Source organism: Hypanus sabinus, chromosome X1, assembly GCF_030144855.1.
Source record: "Hypanus sabinus isolate sHypSab1 chromosome X1, sHypSab1.hap1, whole genome shotgun sequence".
In the NCBI taxonomy this organism is placed as follows: domain Eukaryota; kingdom Metazoa; phylum Chordata; class Chondrichthyes; order Myliobatiformes; family Dasyatidae; genus Hypanus; species Hypanus sabinus.
In genome coordinates, this window is record NC_082738.1 from 56,055,584 (window position 1) to 56,074,292 (window position 18,709).

Below are 18,709 nucleotides of genomic sequence, written 5' to 3' on the forward strand. Positions count from 1 at the left end.
GCAAAAAAAGGTGAATATCTGAAGACTTCTTTGCCAAAAGTAATGGGGGGGGAGGGGGAAATCAGAAAATGGGAGTAGGAAGTATCTAATTGCCATAGAGCATATTTGTTTCATCTTGAGGACACCTATTTTGTCAGCATTATTTTTGTGTTTAGAGTATGAAAATGGTTCTGATCTTCTGTTTCACTGCTCTCCATGTTTTCTCTTTTTCTACTGTTTGTGCCTTCTCACTGAATTCCAGCAAATATTTCCCAGGACGAGAGCAACAAATGAAGTTCATTTACCAAGGCCAGCTTCTGCAAGATCAGTCCCGCACTCTTGGATCGCTCAACATTACAGACAACTGTGTCATTCATTGTCACATTTCACAAACTTCATCCTCTTCCAGCCCTGCGGTTTCTTCAATGGTGGAACAGAACCAAACTGCCCTTAATGTTGGTAATCTGATGATCCCAGTTTTTGTCATCATGCTTGCTGTAGTCTGGTACTACCGCATTAACTACCGCCAGTTTTTCACTGCACCAGCCACAGTTTCCCTGGTTGGTGTTACTGTTTTCTTCAGTTTCCTTGTATTTGGCATTTATGGTCGATAAAGGGACAATGATATTTCCTCATTCTTCATCAATGCTTATCCAACCCAACTGAATGTAGTGTTACTGGTCAATGTTGAAATAAGATGTGATGTGGAATCAGTGTATTTTTTTAAACAAAAGTGAAAGAGATCTACCTTAGCACTGATTTTTTTTTGCCAGAATACCATGCTGTTGGCAACTTACTAGCATTTAATAGAAATTTAAAAATAAAGTCTAGCTAGGAAAATGATCATGATTAGCAGAATTTGTGATGGGAAATTTTTACCATTGATTTATAAAAGGATACATTGAACCAGAAAACATTTCATACAGCCAAATCCTATTAAATGCAACTTTAATGTCCTCCAAAAGAAAATTTAATGATCTGTTAATATAGATCAGGTCTTATATTCATCAAATATTAAACTGCCAATATGAAATGTCAAGATTCAAATTTATGGGTTATTGTCTTTGAATATCAGGAATATTAAAGCCTTACAGCATTTAAAGTAGGTAAGATTAGATTTTCATTATGGCAGCCAGTCAAAATTTTATCATGAGTTTTCATTCATCTGGACTTCCTATATTTACAGTTTCAGTAGTATGCTTGTAAGGGCCTAAAGATTTTTGAGATGTGGTGACCTTGTTACTGTTGAACATAATAAACAAAATCATTGTACCGACAGGCAAAATAAGTGGATGAAGGTGTTTCCAAAAAAGCTAGGGAGATGTAACACTTTGGTAAAAGTTGGATATTTCTGTCCACAGCTGCTCAATGCCTTTATTAATGGCAGTTGGCAAAGGAACTCAACAAGTGATCAATTCTACGAGTTTTACCCACTGATTTTTTGATTGTCAGACTATAGACTATGTAATATTTACATGATTTTTATATCTGCTTGATCATAAGATGTAACAATCATTGTATTTGCATTAATGTTTGTTTCATGCCTGCTTTCCTAAAGATGACGCTGTACTACTGCTGTTAAAAGTTCAGAAGGAAGGTGGGGAGAGTAGCTAGCCAATGCACAAATTCAACTACCTTTTAGAGAAGTTCTACAAGCAGGAAATAAAACAGCAAATTTTAAAAGTGGATTAGTATGAAATAAATTGTTTAATTATCAGAGATGAGACTTTTACAAAGAATACAGGGATTCAAACTGAGAAATATAGCATAGAGCTTTAAAAAGAATAAAACAGCAGCAGAGATTTAGTTAGAATGCCTGCCACAAAATTTAAATCTGCACCTTATGTTGTTTAATGTTGTAGAAAGGTGTCTTTTGTCTAGATTTATAGTGTGGGATTATACATTACGGGTTGCAGTCAGTATTGGTTAAAATTATGATGCTTAATTTAATATTCAAACTTCATGTACTTTATATTAAATTAAGCCATCATTAAAGAATTCCATATTTGATATTTTTATTCAATAAAGTATGGGTATGAGTCAGAGTCAGAGAGAGGATAAAGTACAAATTAAACATCTCAAAAGGTAAAGTTCAGATGTACAAGTCCTGTGTGTAGATGGGTGCAGAAGAGTATGCAAAAAAAAAGCCTATATTGTCATGATCTTGATCCTTTGTAGTTGCAGGAGATTGGAGGTTGATGATGAGTGGTTATGTAACAACATAAAATGTACAGTATATGAAGAGTTGCTGTGAACTGGGGAGTGTGGTGGTTTACTGAAAACAAAATTGGATGTAGTAAGATGCATCTCTGCTGCTTTTATAGTTTCTTTCAATCATTTGTGCCTTCAAGATTTTAAAATATTGCTGACGCTTTTTTCAGATCTGTAGAACAGACCTGTATTGTGCTGAAAGCCCGGCACTAAGATTAGATTATTGGATTTAAAATCTGTAACTTTTCTGAAATGTTCTCCCTTTGTTTCATAACACCTCATTGAATGTAATTAAATAGAGTAAACAGTTCAGAGTTTGTGGTTTATTTGTTTGTTTAAAATAAATTTATGAAAGTACAAACCCCATTTCCAGAGAAGTTGGGATATTTTCCAAAATGCAATAAAATCAAAAATCTGTGATAGTTAAATAAAGGTTCACGTGAATTAACCTGACAAAAGTACAAAGAAAAGATTTTCAATAGTTCTACTGACCAACTTAATTGTATTTTGTAAATATACACAAATTTAGAATTTGATGGCTGCAACACACTCAAAAGTTGGGAGAGGCATGTTTACCATTGTGTTACACCACCTTTCCTTTTAATAACACTTTTTAATCATTTTGGAACGGAGGATACTAATTGTAGTAGATTTGCAATTGAAAATTTTGTCCATTCTTGCTTGATATAAGACTTCAGCTGCTCAACAGTCCATGGTCTCCATTGTCTTGTTTCTCCTCTTCATGATACGCCATACATTTTCAATAGGAGATATATCTGGACTGGCAGCAGGCCAGTCAAGCACACAAATATGTTATATTTCTCAGTTTGAATCCCTGTACTCTTTGTGTCTACAAAGCCACGGTGTTGTAGCCCGTGCAGAATGTGGTCTGGCATTGTCCTGCTGAAATAAGCATGGACGTCCCGGGAAGAGACGTCACCTTGATGGCAACATATGTCTCTCTAAAGTCCTAATATATGCCGCAGAGTCAATGGTACCTTCACATACATGCAACTCACCCATGCCATGGGCACTGATGCACCCCCATACCATCACAGATGCTGGCTTTTGCACCTTTCGCTGATAACAATCAGGATGGTCGTTTTCATCTTTGGCACGGAGAACTTGACGCCCTTTTTTTCCCCGAAAACTAGCCTAAATGTGGACTCATCTGGCCACAGCACACGGTTCCAGTCTTTCGGTCCATCTGAGATGAGCTCAGGCCCAGAGAACTTGCCGGCGTTTCTACATAGAGTTGATGTATGGCTTCCTGCTTGCGTAATAGTTGTATTTCTGGATGCAGCGATGGACTGTGTTAACTGACAATGGTTTTCCGAAGTACTCCCGAGCCCAGGTGGCTATAATTGTCATAGTAGCATGACGGTTTCTTAGGCAGCGCCACCCGAGGGCTCGAAGATCACGCGCATTCAACAGTGGTTTCCGACCTTGCCCTTTACGCACTGAGATGTCTCTGAATCTTTTCACAATATTATGTACTATAGATGTTGAAAGACCTAAATTCTCTGCAATCTTGTGTTGGGAAATGTTCCTTTTGAACTGACTAACAATTCTCTCATGAATTTTGGCACAAAGGGGTGAGCCACGACCCATCCTTGCTTGCAAAGACTGAGCCTTTGATGGACGCTACTTTCATACCCAGTCATGATACCTCACCTGCTAGCAATTAGTCTGCTTAATGTGGAGTCTTCCACATTAGTATTCCACAGAATACTTGAATATTCTGTGCACTTTTCAATCTTATTTTAACTTTGTCCCAACTTTTGTTGCAGCCATCAAATTCTAAATTTGTGTATATTTACAAAATACAATTAAGTTGGTCAGTAAAACTATTGAAAATCTTTTCTTTGTACTTTTGTCAGTTAAATAATGGTTCACGTGAATTAACATATCACAGATTTTTGTTTTTATTGCATTTTGGAAAATATCCCAACTTTTCTGGAAATGGGGTTTGTACATATGTCACCATACACTATCCTGAGATTCATTCTCTTGTCCACATCATGCCAAATAATTAGTTTTGATATAGAGCATTACCTGTGAAACTAAGTTTTGAAGAGGTTAACTTCAGCTTGAAAACAATCCTCAAGAAACATGGTGTTTCTTGTTTTAATTACTAGCATTCAAAGTTATGTCCTGTGATTTCTCTGATCCCAAATGACATAGCCTTATTTATCCCTGTAAGTTTTAACCAGTTATTTGATAAAAAATGAAAATTGGGATGTCAGGTCAGTAGTAACCCATCGATACTGAGAACCAAAAAGACCAGATCCAGTTCAACTGTACACCTTTATTTACACTGAAGCAGCACGTAGTCACTATGGATTACAGAAATATACAGTGAACCAGCATTTGAGGATACGTATGAAAAATTAAAACTCAGGCTGATTAACAGATAACTGCATGCATATTTCAGAATCACTACACAAGTCAAAGAACTGTGAGCCAAACATCTTACATCATGTTTTCCCCTGAAACCTGCGTCTACCTACATGCTAAAACTTGAGATTCCAGTTTCTTAGCTAAAGACAAAATCTATTGGGGGGCATGTGGTTTTCAGTGCTACACAGTAACTTGAGTGACAGAGGAAAGATACTCATTCCCAAAAGGAATCTAAGATTTTATTAAGTGCAGAAGAAACTGAGTTAATTAAGAAAATCAATCACAGACATCTGCTAAAGATCTATCAAGGCTGTACCCCAAACAGCAAAGTTTACATTGCTATCTATAATCAACTATAAACAGTAGATCTGAACCATCCCATACTTGTTAGGTCTGCAAGAATTCTGGAATTACTACAGTGTAACAAAACACAATGATGGAGCTTGTATTTCACACAGTATTCACTAAAATAATCAAAGTATGAACATCTGTCAGTGTCAAGTGCTTATACAACTACCAACATAAGACTACAACACAAGAAACAGTGCTACAAGATGGTAAAGACATGCCTGGCAGCGTTAATAAATTCAAACGTATAGAAAAGCCAATGCCAATATCATAAATACTGCAGATAGAATAGCATTCCAGGAGTAAACCTTTAGTACAAATGAAATAGTATCAATACACATGAAACATGATTAGATGAAAGGGTTGTGCTAGTGCTAAACATTTATATTTCTCTAATACAAAGAGGTCAATATTTCAAGTGACATGCAAGGTTGCTACCTCAGGGTAGAGATAGTCACCACACACACTTAAGGAATAATCTTTCATATATTGTCCACTACATGTATGCATGAATGTTTAGACTTTATTTTGTCCAGGCATAATAAAACTCAGAAATACATGAAAATAAAGGATCAAACAAGTTATAAAATTTAACTAAAAGAGAGAATTCCTTAAGTTTAGGTGACAATTATTTTTTAAAATAGAGACAAGTGCCTCCACATTCTCCTTTTTAAAAGCCAGCATAAGCTGAATCAGCCTTTCTGTTTCATTCAGAACTAGATATAGGCAGAAGGACATAAGCTTGTAAAAGTATTTAAAACAAACCAATCCTTAAATTGCTATTGCAGTTAAGGGGGGGGGGGGGAGAGAGAAGATTTTGGTTTTCATCCAAACTGTTAAGCAATTTTACATGCTTCAACCAATTATACTCCCTACATTATTGAATGACATATAATCAATGCAGTGATACATTGACCAGGTTAGACATGATGTCTACCAGCCTCTGAACATGCAATCACTTGCCTTCAAGATCCTATGTGAAAAACTAAAACTAATTTCTGGCAAAATTGGGATTGTAACTTACGAACATCTGATCAGCATCAAAATATTGCACTAGAAAGGCACAGTAATCTCCTGGTGCAGAAAGGAAGATCTGCAATTTATAGCATCTTTCACAATCTCAGGACTTCCCAAAGCTGCACTGCTGAATCAAAAAATGGTAAACTTGAGTAGGTGTTTTGATAGAAACTATCACACACAAGGCTTACAACTATAATCTTGACTGATAATGCAATAGGTGGTTAGTGACCCCTCTGACCAGCAGATGATACTCCAACCTATCCTACTGTTAACTTGCATACAGAAGGGAAACAATTGCTCCCATTACTTAAAAGGGATCTCAAATCCCAAATGCACTCATACTTTTTAGACTAAAGAACAACTCTTCCTTGCACCTGTCTGACTACTTCTGTCTGCTGATTTTCTAGCTCAAGAATACAAAGAAGCTGCAAACTACAAGAATCATGAGGTAAAATATAAAAAAAATCAGAAAATGTGCCATTGTTTAATTGAAAATTATCTAAAATCTTTAAATAAAATTGTTAATGTGAAAAGTAAATGCCACAGCTCTCATGTACTTACCTGCTACAATCTTACCAAACATATCTCTGAATATTCACACAACACAATTTTAGAGGCAAAAAAGTAATAGCCACTATTAGTGGCTAGTAAAGCCCAGTCATAAGCCACTCCCATGCTCTTAAAGGATCTAATACAGAATATATTTGTCTATCAAAAATAGACTGTGGCCTAATTGCATAGCAAGGATTCATTCTGCTGCATTCATTCCTTGGTTTATATTTAGTTTTTATAGTCAAGATGCAGTGAAACTGGAAGCATAAGTTTTAGTCACTGTTACATAATGATTAAAAAGAACAGGTCAGCTAGCTACAAAAATTACAAATGCAGAGCATTCGCCAAATTCATTCACAACTTTTTTTTTGTTTTCCTTTCTTTGAAAACTGCAATAGATCATTCAGTTTCATCTGCAAAGCATTTCATAACAGTTGTGTTGGTTCTTTTATAGAGCCCTGATTAAGGGCCATATCAAGTCCAGAAGAACCTTGAATCCAGCATACACATACAAACAGACGTAAAGTGCAATTTTTCTTAGTGTTGGGCAACATCATGCTGCCTGGCAGGAAGCAACACCCAGATCATTTCTCCCAACTATTTTTAATGTCAAATAGCAATTGAGACCCACCCATCTTAAATTTGTTAACATATATACTTTTGGGAAAAATATCTTTCCAGCTTCTCAGATGTAAACAAAATGAAATGTCCAATTTGGTCCCACGGGCAAAGAACGACATGCTGTTGAAAAGTGATGACATTTAATTGCCTCCTCCTGCAAGTACCCCTCAATCTAACCTGGATGTCAAATTTCAGTCAACCAATGTCACAGTAAAACTGAAAACAACAACAATCTCACAAGGACCTGCTAACATTTTCCAATGTGAGAAGCAATCGTTTGCAGCAATCCTGTTTAATTAATCCAAAATAACTAGGATCATGGTATCTAACTACGTTGTTGCGACAAACAGGTAGTGATAAGTTGCCCTCTTTTCCATTTGTAAGTGTCTGATGATGCCAAAAGGGAACCTCAACGTTTGGTGCTCTCCATCCATTTGCTGTGCTGCTTTAACTGACTGACTGTGCTTCAGTTCCAAAATGGCACTAGCTCATCCAGACTGCATTTCAAATTTGTGAGAGGTTAGGATTGGCTCAAAGTCCTTCTAGATCTTGACTTCATTAAAATATCAGTCATTGTCTATATCATGTGATCCACATTATAACATTTGCTCATCATTATTCAAATAGTGAAAGGCTGGGCCACGTTTGAGAATAGTCAATCCCTTACAAATAAAAGATAGTGGGCACTTCGGATATTGTTACAAAATTAGGGATGAACACCTAGCAGTATTTAAACTTACATTTGAATTAACTTCAAGGGAAGTGTGAAGCTTTAGAAAGGTGCATTGGACAAACTGAAATTCTTTTGAATTACAGTTTGGTCATGCTAGCACAAAATGTCCTGTTGTGGTGCTGATATCATTTATCTGGATCAGCTGATCTAATACAGCCCTGAGAAAGTTTTCACAGCTTACTCTACTTTTGAAGTCCAGTTGCTGCACTTACCCTGGTGGCTGACCTGCTCTCCACAGCCTTCATGAAGAACACTGCAAACAGAAATGCTAATCTTTGATAAATACATAGGAACACTAAGTTACACAGTGACTAACCCTTGCCTTCACACAGTTGGCACAACAAATGCTATGAGCAGCTCTCTGAGGCATCACATAATGGTGCACAATATAAAGGGGAAAAGTTGCAAACTCATAGCCAGGTCTGGCATAACAAGGGATTGAAAGGTTTATCTAGAGGTAAGTCAGAAATGAGTGGCAGCTTCAGGCATAAATTTTCATCATTGAGACCAGTATACAATTAATGCAATCAAACAGCAACACTTCATCAGCTTTGTACACCTGCAAATTCCCTCATTCTTTGTAAAATAAATAAGAAATGACCAATGTCAAGCATCATGGAATGAAGCCTTCAGATTACAGGACCACAAGCATCGAAGGGTCAAGTACAATCCTGAGGCCAATCCACTCTTTCTAGGAAGTGGGTGGTTCAATGGTCATCTCATCACAGTAACCACAAACGTGAAACTCATTGAGATAGAGCAGGAGAAGAAAGTAGCTCAATTTTTTTCAGTTGATTTCATCATATATACTAGAAGTAGGTGGAGCTGGTGCTTTGAGTTTCTTCTTCTTACTGGAACTCATGCCAGGAGCACTAGGAAGTCCAAGGTGAGGCTTCTTTTTTTTGCTCTTCTTGGAATCAGAATTGTTGGTACCTTCACATGGAGCAATAAAAACATGTTAGCAATGCAAGCATACAGAATCATTTCTGTGCACACTTACAAACCATCTATTGCGCTTGGGGTTCAGCCAAGTAGGTCTCAAATGCAACAAGGTTTGTATAAAGGTGTGGGAAAGTTTGTGTAAGGTGTGGGAAACAAGTAAGGAAGTTATGGAACCTATGACAATTAAAGAGGTGGAAGTACTGGCACTTTTAAGAAATTTAAAAGTGGATAAATCTCCGGGTCCTGACAGGATATTCCCCAGGACCTTGAGGGAAGTTTGTGTAGAGATAGCAGGAGCTCTGACGGAGATCTTTCAGATGTCACTAGAAACGGGGATTGTGCCGGAAGATTGGCGTATTGCTCATGTGGTTCCATTGTTTAAAAAGGGTTCTAGAAGTAAGCAATTATAGATCTGTCAGTTTGACATCAGTGGTGGGTAAATTAATGGAAAGTATTCTTAGAGATAGAATTAATAATTATCTGGATAGACAGGATCTGATTAGGAGTAGCCAGCATGGATTTGTGCGTGGAAGGTCATGTTTGACAAACCTTATTGAATTTTTTGAAGAAGTTACAAGGAATGTTGATGAGAGTAAGGCAGTGGATGTAGTCTATATGGACTTCAGCAAGGCCTTTGACAAAGTTCCACATGGAAGGTTAGTTAAGAAGGTTCAGTCGTTAGGTATTAATGCTGGAGTAATAAAATGGATTCAACAGTGGCTAGATGGGAGATGCCAGAGAGTAGTGGTGGATAATTGTTTATCGGGATGGAGGCCGGTGACTAGCGGGGTGCCTCAGGGATCTGTTTTGGGCCCAATGTTGTTTGTAATATACATAAATAATCTGGATGATGGGGTGGTAAATTGGATTAGTAAGTATGCCGATGATACTAAGGTAGGAGGTGTTGTGGATAATAAGGTGGGTTTTCAAAGCTTGCAGGGAGATTTATGCTAGTTAGAAGAATGGGCTGAACGTTGGCAGATGCAGTTTAATGCTGAGAAGTGTGAGGTTCTACATTTTGGCAGGAATAATCCAAATAGAACATACAGGGTAAATGGTAGGGCATTGAGGAATGCAGTGGAACAGAGAGATCTAGGAATAACAGTGTATAGTTCCCTGAAGGCGGAGTCTCACGTAGATAGGGTGGTGAAGGCGGCTTTTGGAACGCTGGCCTTTATAAATCAGAGCATTGAGTACAGAACTTGGGATGTAATGTTAAAATTGTATAAGGCATTGGTAAGGACAAATTTGGAATATTGTGTACAGTTCTGGTCACCGAATTATAGGAAAGATATCAATAAATTAGAGAGAGTGCAGAGACGATTTACTAGGATGTTACCTGGGTTTCAGCACTTAAGTTACAGAGAAAGGTTGAACAAGTTAGGTCTCTATTCATTGGAGCGTAGAAGGTTGAGGGGGGATTTGATCGAGGTATTTAAAATTTTGAGAGGGATAGATAGAGTTGACGTGAATAGGCTGTTTCCATTGAGAGTAGGGGAGATTCAAACGAGAGGACATGATTTGAGAGTTAGGGGGCAAACGTTTAAGGGAAACACGAGGGGGTATTTCTTTACTCAGAGAGTGATAGCTGTGTGGAATGAGCTTCCTGTAGAAGTAGTAGAGGCCAGTTCAGTTGTGTCATTTAAGGTAAAATTGGATAGGTATATGGACAGGAAAGGAGTGGAGGGTTATGGGCTGAGTGCGGGTAGGTGGGACTAGGTGAGATTAAGAGTTCGGCACGGACTAGGAGGGCCGAGATGGCCTGTTTCCGTGCTGTGATTGTTATATGGTTATAAGGTAGATAAGACATAAAGAATTATACTGACACAAAAATCAAATATCAGTTTTTATTGTGGTGATACCACATCTGGAGTTGTAATTAGGCTCAGCATTCCTGGTGGAAGTGGGAAAAACTGGCCAAGGCATCCACTTATAATCATTACTATATAAACATGGGAACGCTGAAACAGTGATAGAATCCATTAGGCTGGGACCTGTCAGAGGTAGCTAATACCTACCAATGTAAAAGATACGCTATGAAATCTGATAGATATGTTAAATCTGATCACTTGGCTGCCCTTTTCCTACCTGCATACAGGCAGAAGCTGAAGAACAAAGCTCCAGAGATTATGAAAGCAAAGAGGTGGTCGCAGGAGACAGAAGAGTAGCTACGGGATTGCTTCGAGTTGGTGGACTGGGCAGTGTCAAGGTCTCATCTGTCAATTGGAATGAATGCACCATGGTAGCCACAGACTTTATTAAAACAGTTTCAAATAAGTGTGTCCCCACAAAATCATTCCATCTTCCCCAACTAGAACCCCTGGGTGAATCATGAGATTTGCAATCTGCTGAGGGCCAGATCAGAGGCATTCAAGTTTAGTGACTAAAAAGGTTACAAGAGGTCCAGGCACAATCTTTGGAAAGCAATCTCATGGGAGAAGAGGCAATTCTGGACTGAAATTGGATCAACGGAGGATGCTCGACAGTTGTGGCAAGGCTTGAATACTATCATCTCTTATAAAGTTAAATCAAGCAACAGGGCTTCACTTCCAGATAAGCTTAATACCTTCTATGCTCACTTTAATCATCAAAACACGGAGGAACCATCACAAACTCACACAGCCGCCAATGATCCTGTGATCTCAGTCTGAGGCCGACGTGTGAACAGCCTTCGGGAGGGTGAACCCACGAAAAGCATCCGGCCCAGAAGGCGTACCTGGCGAAGTACAGAAGATCTATGCTGATCAACTGGCTGGCGTGTTCACTGAGATCTTTAACCTCTTGCTTCAGCAGTCTGAAGTTCCCAGCTGCTTCAAGCAGGCTTCAATTGTACCCGTGCCCAACAAGAACAGGGTAGTCTGCCTCAATAACTATCATCCAGTAACACATACGTCCAAAGCAATGAAGTGTTTTGAGCACTTGGTGATAAAGCATGTCAACTCCTGCCTGAGAAAACAACTTGGATCCATTCCAATTTGCCTACTGGATAAACAGGTTCGTAACAGAAGCCATCTCAATAGCTCTTCACTCAACCCTGGAACATCTGGACTATGAAGAAGCAGACATCAGGATGCTCTTTATCGACTGCAGCTCAGCATTCAATACAATCACCTCCTTGAAACTAATAAGCTTCAAACCTTGGCCTCAATACCTTATGCAATTGGATCCTCGATTACCTTACTTGCAGACCCCAGTCAGTTTGGATTGGCAACAACATCTCCATGATCTCCATCAGCACAGGTGCACCACAAGCCGACATGGGGGCATCCTTATCATGTGCCCCAGTCACTGCAGCTGACGCTGGGTGATCATGGCCTCAATACTTCTGCAGTTAGTCTTTACAAGTACTTCAGTGTGAGGCACCCGCTCACGCCAGGTAATTCCCAGGATGCGCTGAAGGCAGCTCATGTGGAAGCGCTCCAAGGACTTGATGTGATGGCTGTAGGTTACCCAAGCTTCACAGCCATAAAGGAGGGTGGTGACACAGACCACACAGTGACCTTTGTGGAGGGACAAAGGCTCCTGTTCTGAAAGACTCTACGCTGAAGTCTCCCAAAGGCAGCTGATGCCTGTTAAATGTGGTTCTGGATGTCGTTCACAATGCTGCTATCCTCAGAGAGAATGCTCCCCAGATATTTGAAACTACTGACGGCTTCTCATCACCAACAGTGAAGGCAAGTAGGGTGGGTGGGACACTAGCACTCCACTGGCAAGCCACTTCTGACTTGGTGGTATTGATGGTCAGCCCCATCCTGCTGTACGCTCTCACCGCCACAGCAAGGACAGTCTGAAGATCCTCTGGAGTATGGGCCACAAGAGCACAGTCGTCTGCATACTGCAGCTCCAGGACATGAAATCCAATCCTTTGCCGATAATAATGACATGCATAATTTTTACAATGCTGTCAAAACCACCTACGGCCCAATAAATCTATGCGTTACTCCCCTGAAAACAGCAGATGGTCAAACACTTCTGAAGAATCAGAATACCATTCTGCTGAGGTGGGCTGAGCATTTTAACACTCTGCTTAATCAGGATTCTGATGCAGACCCCACCATCCTGGACGAACTGCCTGAACTTCCTCCTATCCACGACCTCAGTCTACCACCAACCTTCTAGGAGGTTCTATCAGCTGTCCATTCTCTTAAGAACAATAAGACCCCTGGCACTGACAATATCCCTGCCGAGTTACTGAAGAACGGAGGATACATGTGTATGCAAACGCTCTACTAGTACATCACCAAGGCCTGGACTGACGAGAAGATCCCACAGCAATGGAGAAATGCAAACATCATTGTAACTTATAAGAACAAGGGTGACAAGGCCATCTGTGGCAATAGTAGGGGCATATCACTCCTTTCTGTTGCTGGTAAGTCCTGGCTAAAGTGATGCTTCAGAGACTCATCAGCAACATCACTGAGTCAATGCTGCCTGAATCGCAGTGTGGATTTAGGAAGAACAGGAGCACGATCGGCATGATCTTCACAGCCCGGCAGCTTCAGGAAAAGTGCCAGGAGGAACATCAAGACCCGTTTATGGCCTTAGTCGACCTCTCCAAAGCATTCGACACTGCGCAAAGAGAGCTCTTATGGGATGTCCTCCTCAGGTTTGGCTGTCCCAACAAATTTGTTAACATCCTCCACCAGTTCCACGATGGGATGACTGCTCGGGTGACCATAGGAGTTTAAGAGTCCGAGCCCTTTCTTGTACGCACAGGGGTGAGGCGGTGGTGTGTGCTAGCGCCAGTGCTCTTTAACGTCTTCCTCCAATGCATTACCAAGCTTCTCCACAATGAGAATGAGGATAGCAGTGGTGTGGCAGTGGACATCGGATTAGATGGCAACCTCTTTAACATCAGGAGGCTCCACACAACCACCAAACTCCATAGAGAACTTTGCGACAATGACATGGGGAAATCCATCACCTCCACATGGAAACCATAGTAATTTCAGAAAAGTCTGGGGTAGTCACATTCATGAAATCACCTCCCTCAGCTTGCATCAGAATTTCACAGAGAAAAAAAATAACAGCATCAGTCTTACTAGTTTGAAACAAACACTAACATCATAGACAATACTCCAAAGTGAGTACTTCTAAATGAAGCAACTCTGGTCTGCATTAATCTGGTACCACCAATCATCAACAGCAAAAACAGCACTCACTTGCTTTGGAAGATGCTGAATCAGAAGGTGAAATATCTGATGTGCCATCCCACTGTAGTCGGCTCATAAAGCTCTGGCTCTCTGAAGCATCATAACTCTCATTTTCTACAGTTACTTCAGATTCTGGAAGGGATCTGAAATGAGGGAAAAGATGATCTGAGCAACAGCACTGTGTTGTAATCATAACTGTACCACTTGACTCTACACTTAAAACAATAATGGAGCATACGAGAGATTTATCTACTAATTGATTAACTCATGCGCTATAGGACCACAAGCTTTGTTTCCATAAGACCATAAGACATAGGAGCAGAGTTAGGCCATTTGGTTCATCGAGTCTGCCCTGCCATTCAATCAGGGCATTTTCCCCCTTCTCCTCAACCCCATTTCCTGGCCTTCTCCCTGTAACCTTTGATGCCAAGTCCAATTAAGAACCTATCAATCTCTTCCTTCTTTGTAAGAGTCTGCGCTGCTGCAGTAAGAACCAAGCACCATGAGGTGACAGACCCAGCAGGGCCTGGAGCTACTTGACTTAAGCAAATCGACTTATGAATGAGAAAAGGCCATCGGAATTAATAAAGTCATAAACAGAAACACACCCTTTAACCCACCTGGTCTGCACTGACCATTGAACAGCCTTGCTTTAGTCTACACATGTTTCTATTAACTCAACTCTGCCCAGGTTTTACCACTCACCCACACACTGGAGCAGGGGTTCCCAACCTGGGCTCCACTGACTCCTTGATTAATGGTAAGGCTCCATGGCATTAAAAAAGGTTGGAAACCCCTGCACTGGAGGTAACTTATAGTGGACAATTAAGTTACCAACCAGGTCCTTGGTATATGGGAGTAAACCGGAGCACAAACTGCCATTGTGCCCACTAAGTCTTTGCTTTTACTACTTTCATTACCATTTTTAGATGCCCTTCTTCACATTAATCCAGAATCATTTCCCTAAATGGATATGTCTTATGAATCCATTTCTGCAGTCTACTTCAATTGCTTCTTTCACAGTCTCTTTATCCTCATTTATTTAAGCTACAATGTTTGTAACTGTCCCAGGACATTCTCTATTTAAGAGGAATTTGATCAAGAATAAGTACTGCAAGAAACTATTAATTATAAGCAATATTCATAAAATAACAGTGCCCATGAGTATGATGTATGCTGCCAATCTCAACATATAAGTATCTCAGATCATACTCTCTTGAAAATGGAAAAATATTAAATTGGCCAATCAACATTTATTCATCTGTTCCTGGTGGGTAGGAAAGAGATGATGCTAAATGTTATCTAGAACACTGCAAAGTTAAAGCTGAAGGAAGCATGCATGGCATGGTATCCTATCTGAACTGCTTAATTGAGAGTTAAGACATCACTCTAAGAAGCTGCCAGATCAAATACACTTATGCACACAATAGAACTTACACTGAAGATCCCAGGAGGTAGACCCGTACAGATCGCCGCTGCTCATCTGTATGCTGAGGGCATCGCAATGATCTACAAAAATAGTCAATATGTAATTAAACAAGAACATACCAAGTGCTGTACACATACATCTGTCTGTGAAACATCCATTTCCAAGCATACCACAAGAGTTGCTCCATCAGATACAGCCCATCTCATGCATCATCGTTCTCACAGCACAGAAACATGGGCAATTCAATCCGATATGTCCATGCTACTGTTTACAAACCTTATTAAAAGAACTACAAACTTCGGGTGCTCTAGAGTCCGCTGTGAAATTTAAAATATCCCCTTTGTTTCTCTTCACATGCATAGTGTGTGCTGCTCAGATTGCTGGAGAATTTCTGTGTGTAATCAATATCACATTAAGAGAAATTTTCATCTGATATAGTCTATTGACATATTACCAAAAGTTGCCAGTCTATCCTCAAAATCTGAATTAAGACTTCTTAGACCAAAACATTTAAAAGTAACTCATTTTTAATAAATTGTTTATTATTCTAGTTAAAAAACTCATATTGATAGTCTTACCAATAAAATGATATAGTGGGGGACCGCTTTGTCGAGCAGCCTTTTTACCCTCTCCCCACCTTTTTACTCTGGCATCTTCCCTTTCCTTTCTCAATCCTGAAAAAGGGTCCCAGCCAGAAATATAGACTGTTCATTATTTTTCATAGATGCTGCCCGACCTGCTGAGTTCCTCCACCATTTTGTGTGTGTTGTAAGTGATACAGTACACAGGGAATTATTTAGTAACATGCAGTTTGGGAGTATGTTTGACTCCCTTACTTATTCCCCATTCTTCAAGCATTTTCCCATTGGAAATTATAACTGAATCAGCATCTTTGATCCTTTCAGTTAATGCATTCATGATAACAATCAACTGTAATTTTATTCCTTGTTACATCTCCAATTCTTTAATCTGCATTGTTTACGTGCTCTTATCAAATCTCTTTTGACTATCTCTGCTAGAATAACCCCAGCTCCTCCAGTGCTTGCAAGATTCTCAATCCCCAGTCCCATTCAGTAAATTATTCTTTCCACAGCATTGCGATGCTCCCTAAAATGTGGAGGCCATGGGTGGATAAGTTGGAATGGGAATGGGAAGTGAAATTAAAATGTGTGGCCGCTTGGAAATCCAGTGGTTCTCGGTGAAGCGATCTCCCAATCTACGTTGGGTCTCACTGATACACAGGAGGCCGCACTGGGAGCACCGGACGCAGCATATGTCCATGGTCTCCTCCACTGTTGTGATGAGGCCACATTTAGGTTGGAGGAACAACACCTTATATTCCGTTTGGGTAGCCTCCAACCTGATGGCATGAACATCAATTTCTCAGACTTCTGGTACTGCACCCCCATCCTCCTTCCCTCTCCTTCACTATTTCTCATCCCCTTGTCCCTCTTACCCCTCATCTCCTTGCCTGCCCACCGACTCCTTCTGGTGCCCCTCCCCCCCTTCTTTCTTCCATGGTCTTCTGTCTCTTTCACCGATTAACTTTCAAGCTCTTTACTTCTCCCCTCCCCCCACCTTTAAAATCTACTCCTCAGCTTTTTTGCCTCCAGTCCTGCCAAAGGGCTTTGGCTCAAAATGTCAACAATACTTTTTTCCATAGATGCTGCCTGGCCTGCTGAGCTCCTCCAGTATTGTGTCTGTTGCTTGGATTTCCAGCAATAGCAGATTTCCTTGTTTGTCTCTGAAGATCTATCCTGGGCCCAACATATTGATGCAATTACAAAGAGAGTACAACAGCGGCCATATTTCATTAGGAGTTTGAGGAGATTTGGTAAGTCACCAAAGACTCCAGCAAATTTCTATAGATGTACAGTGGAGAAAATTCTAACTGATTGCATCACTGTCTGGCATGAAGGGACCACAATGCACTAGATCAGAAAAAAGGCTACAGAAAATTGTGAACTCAGTCAGCTCTATCATGTGCACTAGCCTCCTCAGCATCGAGGACATCTTCAAAAGGCAAAGCCTTAAAAACCCCATCATTAAGGACCTCCATCATCCAAGACTTGCACTCTTCTTATTACAACCATCAGAGACGAAATATGTGCGCCGGAAGGCACACGCTAACATTTTAGGAACAACTTCAGTTTGCTGAATGGACAATGAACCTATGAACATTACAGCAATATTTTTGTTCTCTTTTTGTACTACTTTTTAAATGTTTTTATAAATATTTATGATTATTTATCATATATTTTAAGTATTGCACTATGTTGCCACAAAACAACAAATTTCACATTAGTGATAATAATCTTGACTCTTGTCCTATTCCTCCAAAGATGAGTGCAGCTACCACCAACTCCTTCAAAATTGTACCATTTAGTTTAGATTATCTTAATTTTCTTACCAATATGCTTCATTGGCTGGATCACTGGGCATTTTACAGTTATCCAACACTCACTGAAGTTTATTGTTAACTTTTTTTTTTAAACACACACACTTTGTCCTGCTTTATCTGTTTTTTAAAAAGGTTCCTAACATATCTTCATTGATCAATTGCATTTGTCAGCCGTGAAAACAGTGTCCAATACTGACCTCAAGGTCCACAAATTTCTGTTCAACTTGTTGAGTTCCTGCAGCACTTTGCACTGTACTTTCCTGAAGGAAAACTGACTACAATCAAGCTTGGAGGCTTGGATTTCTCCTTCACTTACATTGATATCAAATGTTAGTTCTAAGGGATCAGTGGTATGGAGCAGATGACATTAACAAATACTTCAAAAAATCCTACTGAATTTAAAATCCAGTACAACATACTTGCTTTGGGAGGGCAAATGGAAAGGAGAAGTATTTAATAAATGGCAGGACGATTTTGGAGCATCGGTGGATTTTACCTTATGATAGAAAGTAATAGATGAAGCAAATTAAGATAGTTGGGTCTTGTAACTCTTCTGGCATAACATAATTGCAACAACAATGTTTCCACCTGCTTTTTTCTAAAATATAACTAACATCACTGGTACTTTTCTTCTATTGACCAAGATTGTGATGAGGGTTCAACCAGGCTTTTGGCTTTTTTCAACCAGGCAGTCCTGGCAAAAGCCAAATTGGTTATGAGTGAGCAGTTTATTTGACAATACAGTGGATTCCGGTTAATTGGGCCATTGATTAATCGGGACAGATGTTTATTTGGGAAAGCACTTAAAGAACAAAACCTAATCGAGAAAATAGCCAGGATTCCCTTAGTTTATTTGGGTCACTATGCTGCTTCATTGGGACATGACGCTGTTGGCAATGTTTTTAAACTTGTATCAGTTG

General features: G+C 39.8%; 2 protein-coding genes across 9 annotated transcripts in view; one reads left to right on the forward strand and one right to left on the reverse strand.

Annotated features, from left to right (window-relative positions):
- tmub2 (transmembrane and ubiquitin-like domain containing 2) overlaps positions 1 to 2,500 on the forward strand; it is a 40,981-nt gene extending 38,481 nt beyond the window's left edge. For all 4 annotated transcript variants that reach the window (XM_059956614.1, XM_059956618.1, XM_059956616.1 and 1 more), the window contains exon 3: positions 242 to 2,500. In XM_059956614.1, coding sequence (XP_059812597.1) covers positions 242 to 593 — 352 coding nt within the window. In that variant the 3' untranslated portion in view covers positions 594 to 2,500. The remainder of the gene's footprint in view (positions 1 to 241) is intronic.
- Positions 2,501 to 4,478: 1,978 nt separating this feature from the next.
- atxn7l3a (ataxin 7 like 3a) overlaps positions 4,479 to 18,709 on the reverse strand; it is a 56,253-nt gene continuing 42,022 nt past the window's right edge. For 3 of the 5 annotated variants that reach the window (XM_059956613.1, XM_059956611.1, XM_059956610.1), the window contains 3 exons: positions 15,397 to 15,468; positions 13,969 to 14,102; positions 4,479 to 8,797 (listed from right to left, as the gene is read on the reverse strand). In XM_059956613.1, the coding sequence (XP_059812596.1) occupies positions 8,652 to 8,797; positions 13,969 to 14,102; positions 15,397 to 15,468 (352 nt within the window). In that variant the 3' untranslated portion in view covers positions 4,479 to 8,651. Of the gene's footprint in view, positions 8,798 to 11,372; positions 11,523 to 13,968; positions 14,103 to 15,396; positions 15,469 to 18,709 lie in introns of all 5 variants that reach the window. The other 2 variants (XM_059956612.1, XR_009509042.1) reach the window with 2 other exon arrangements.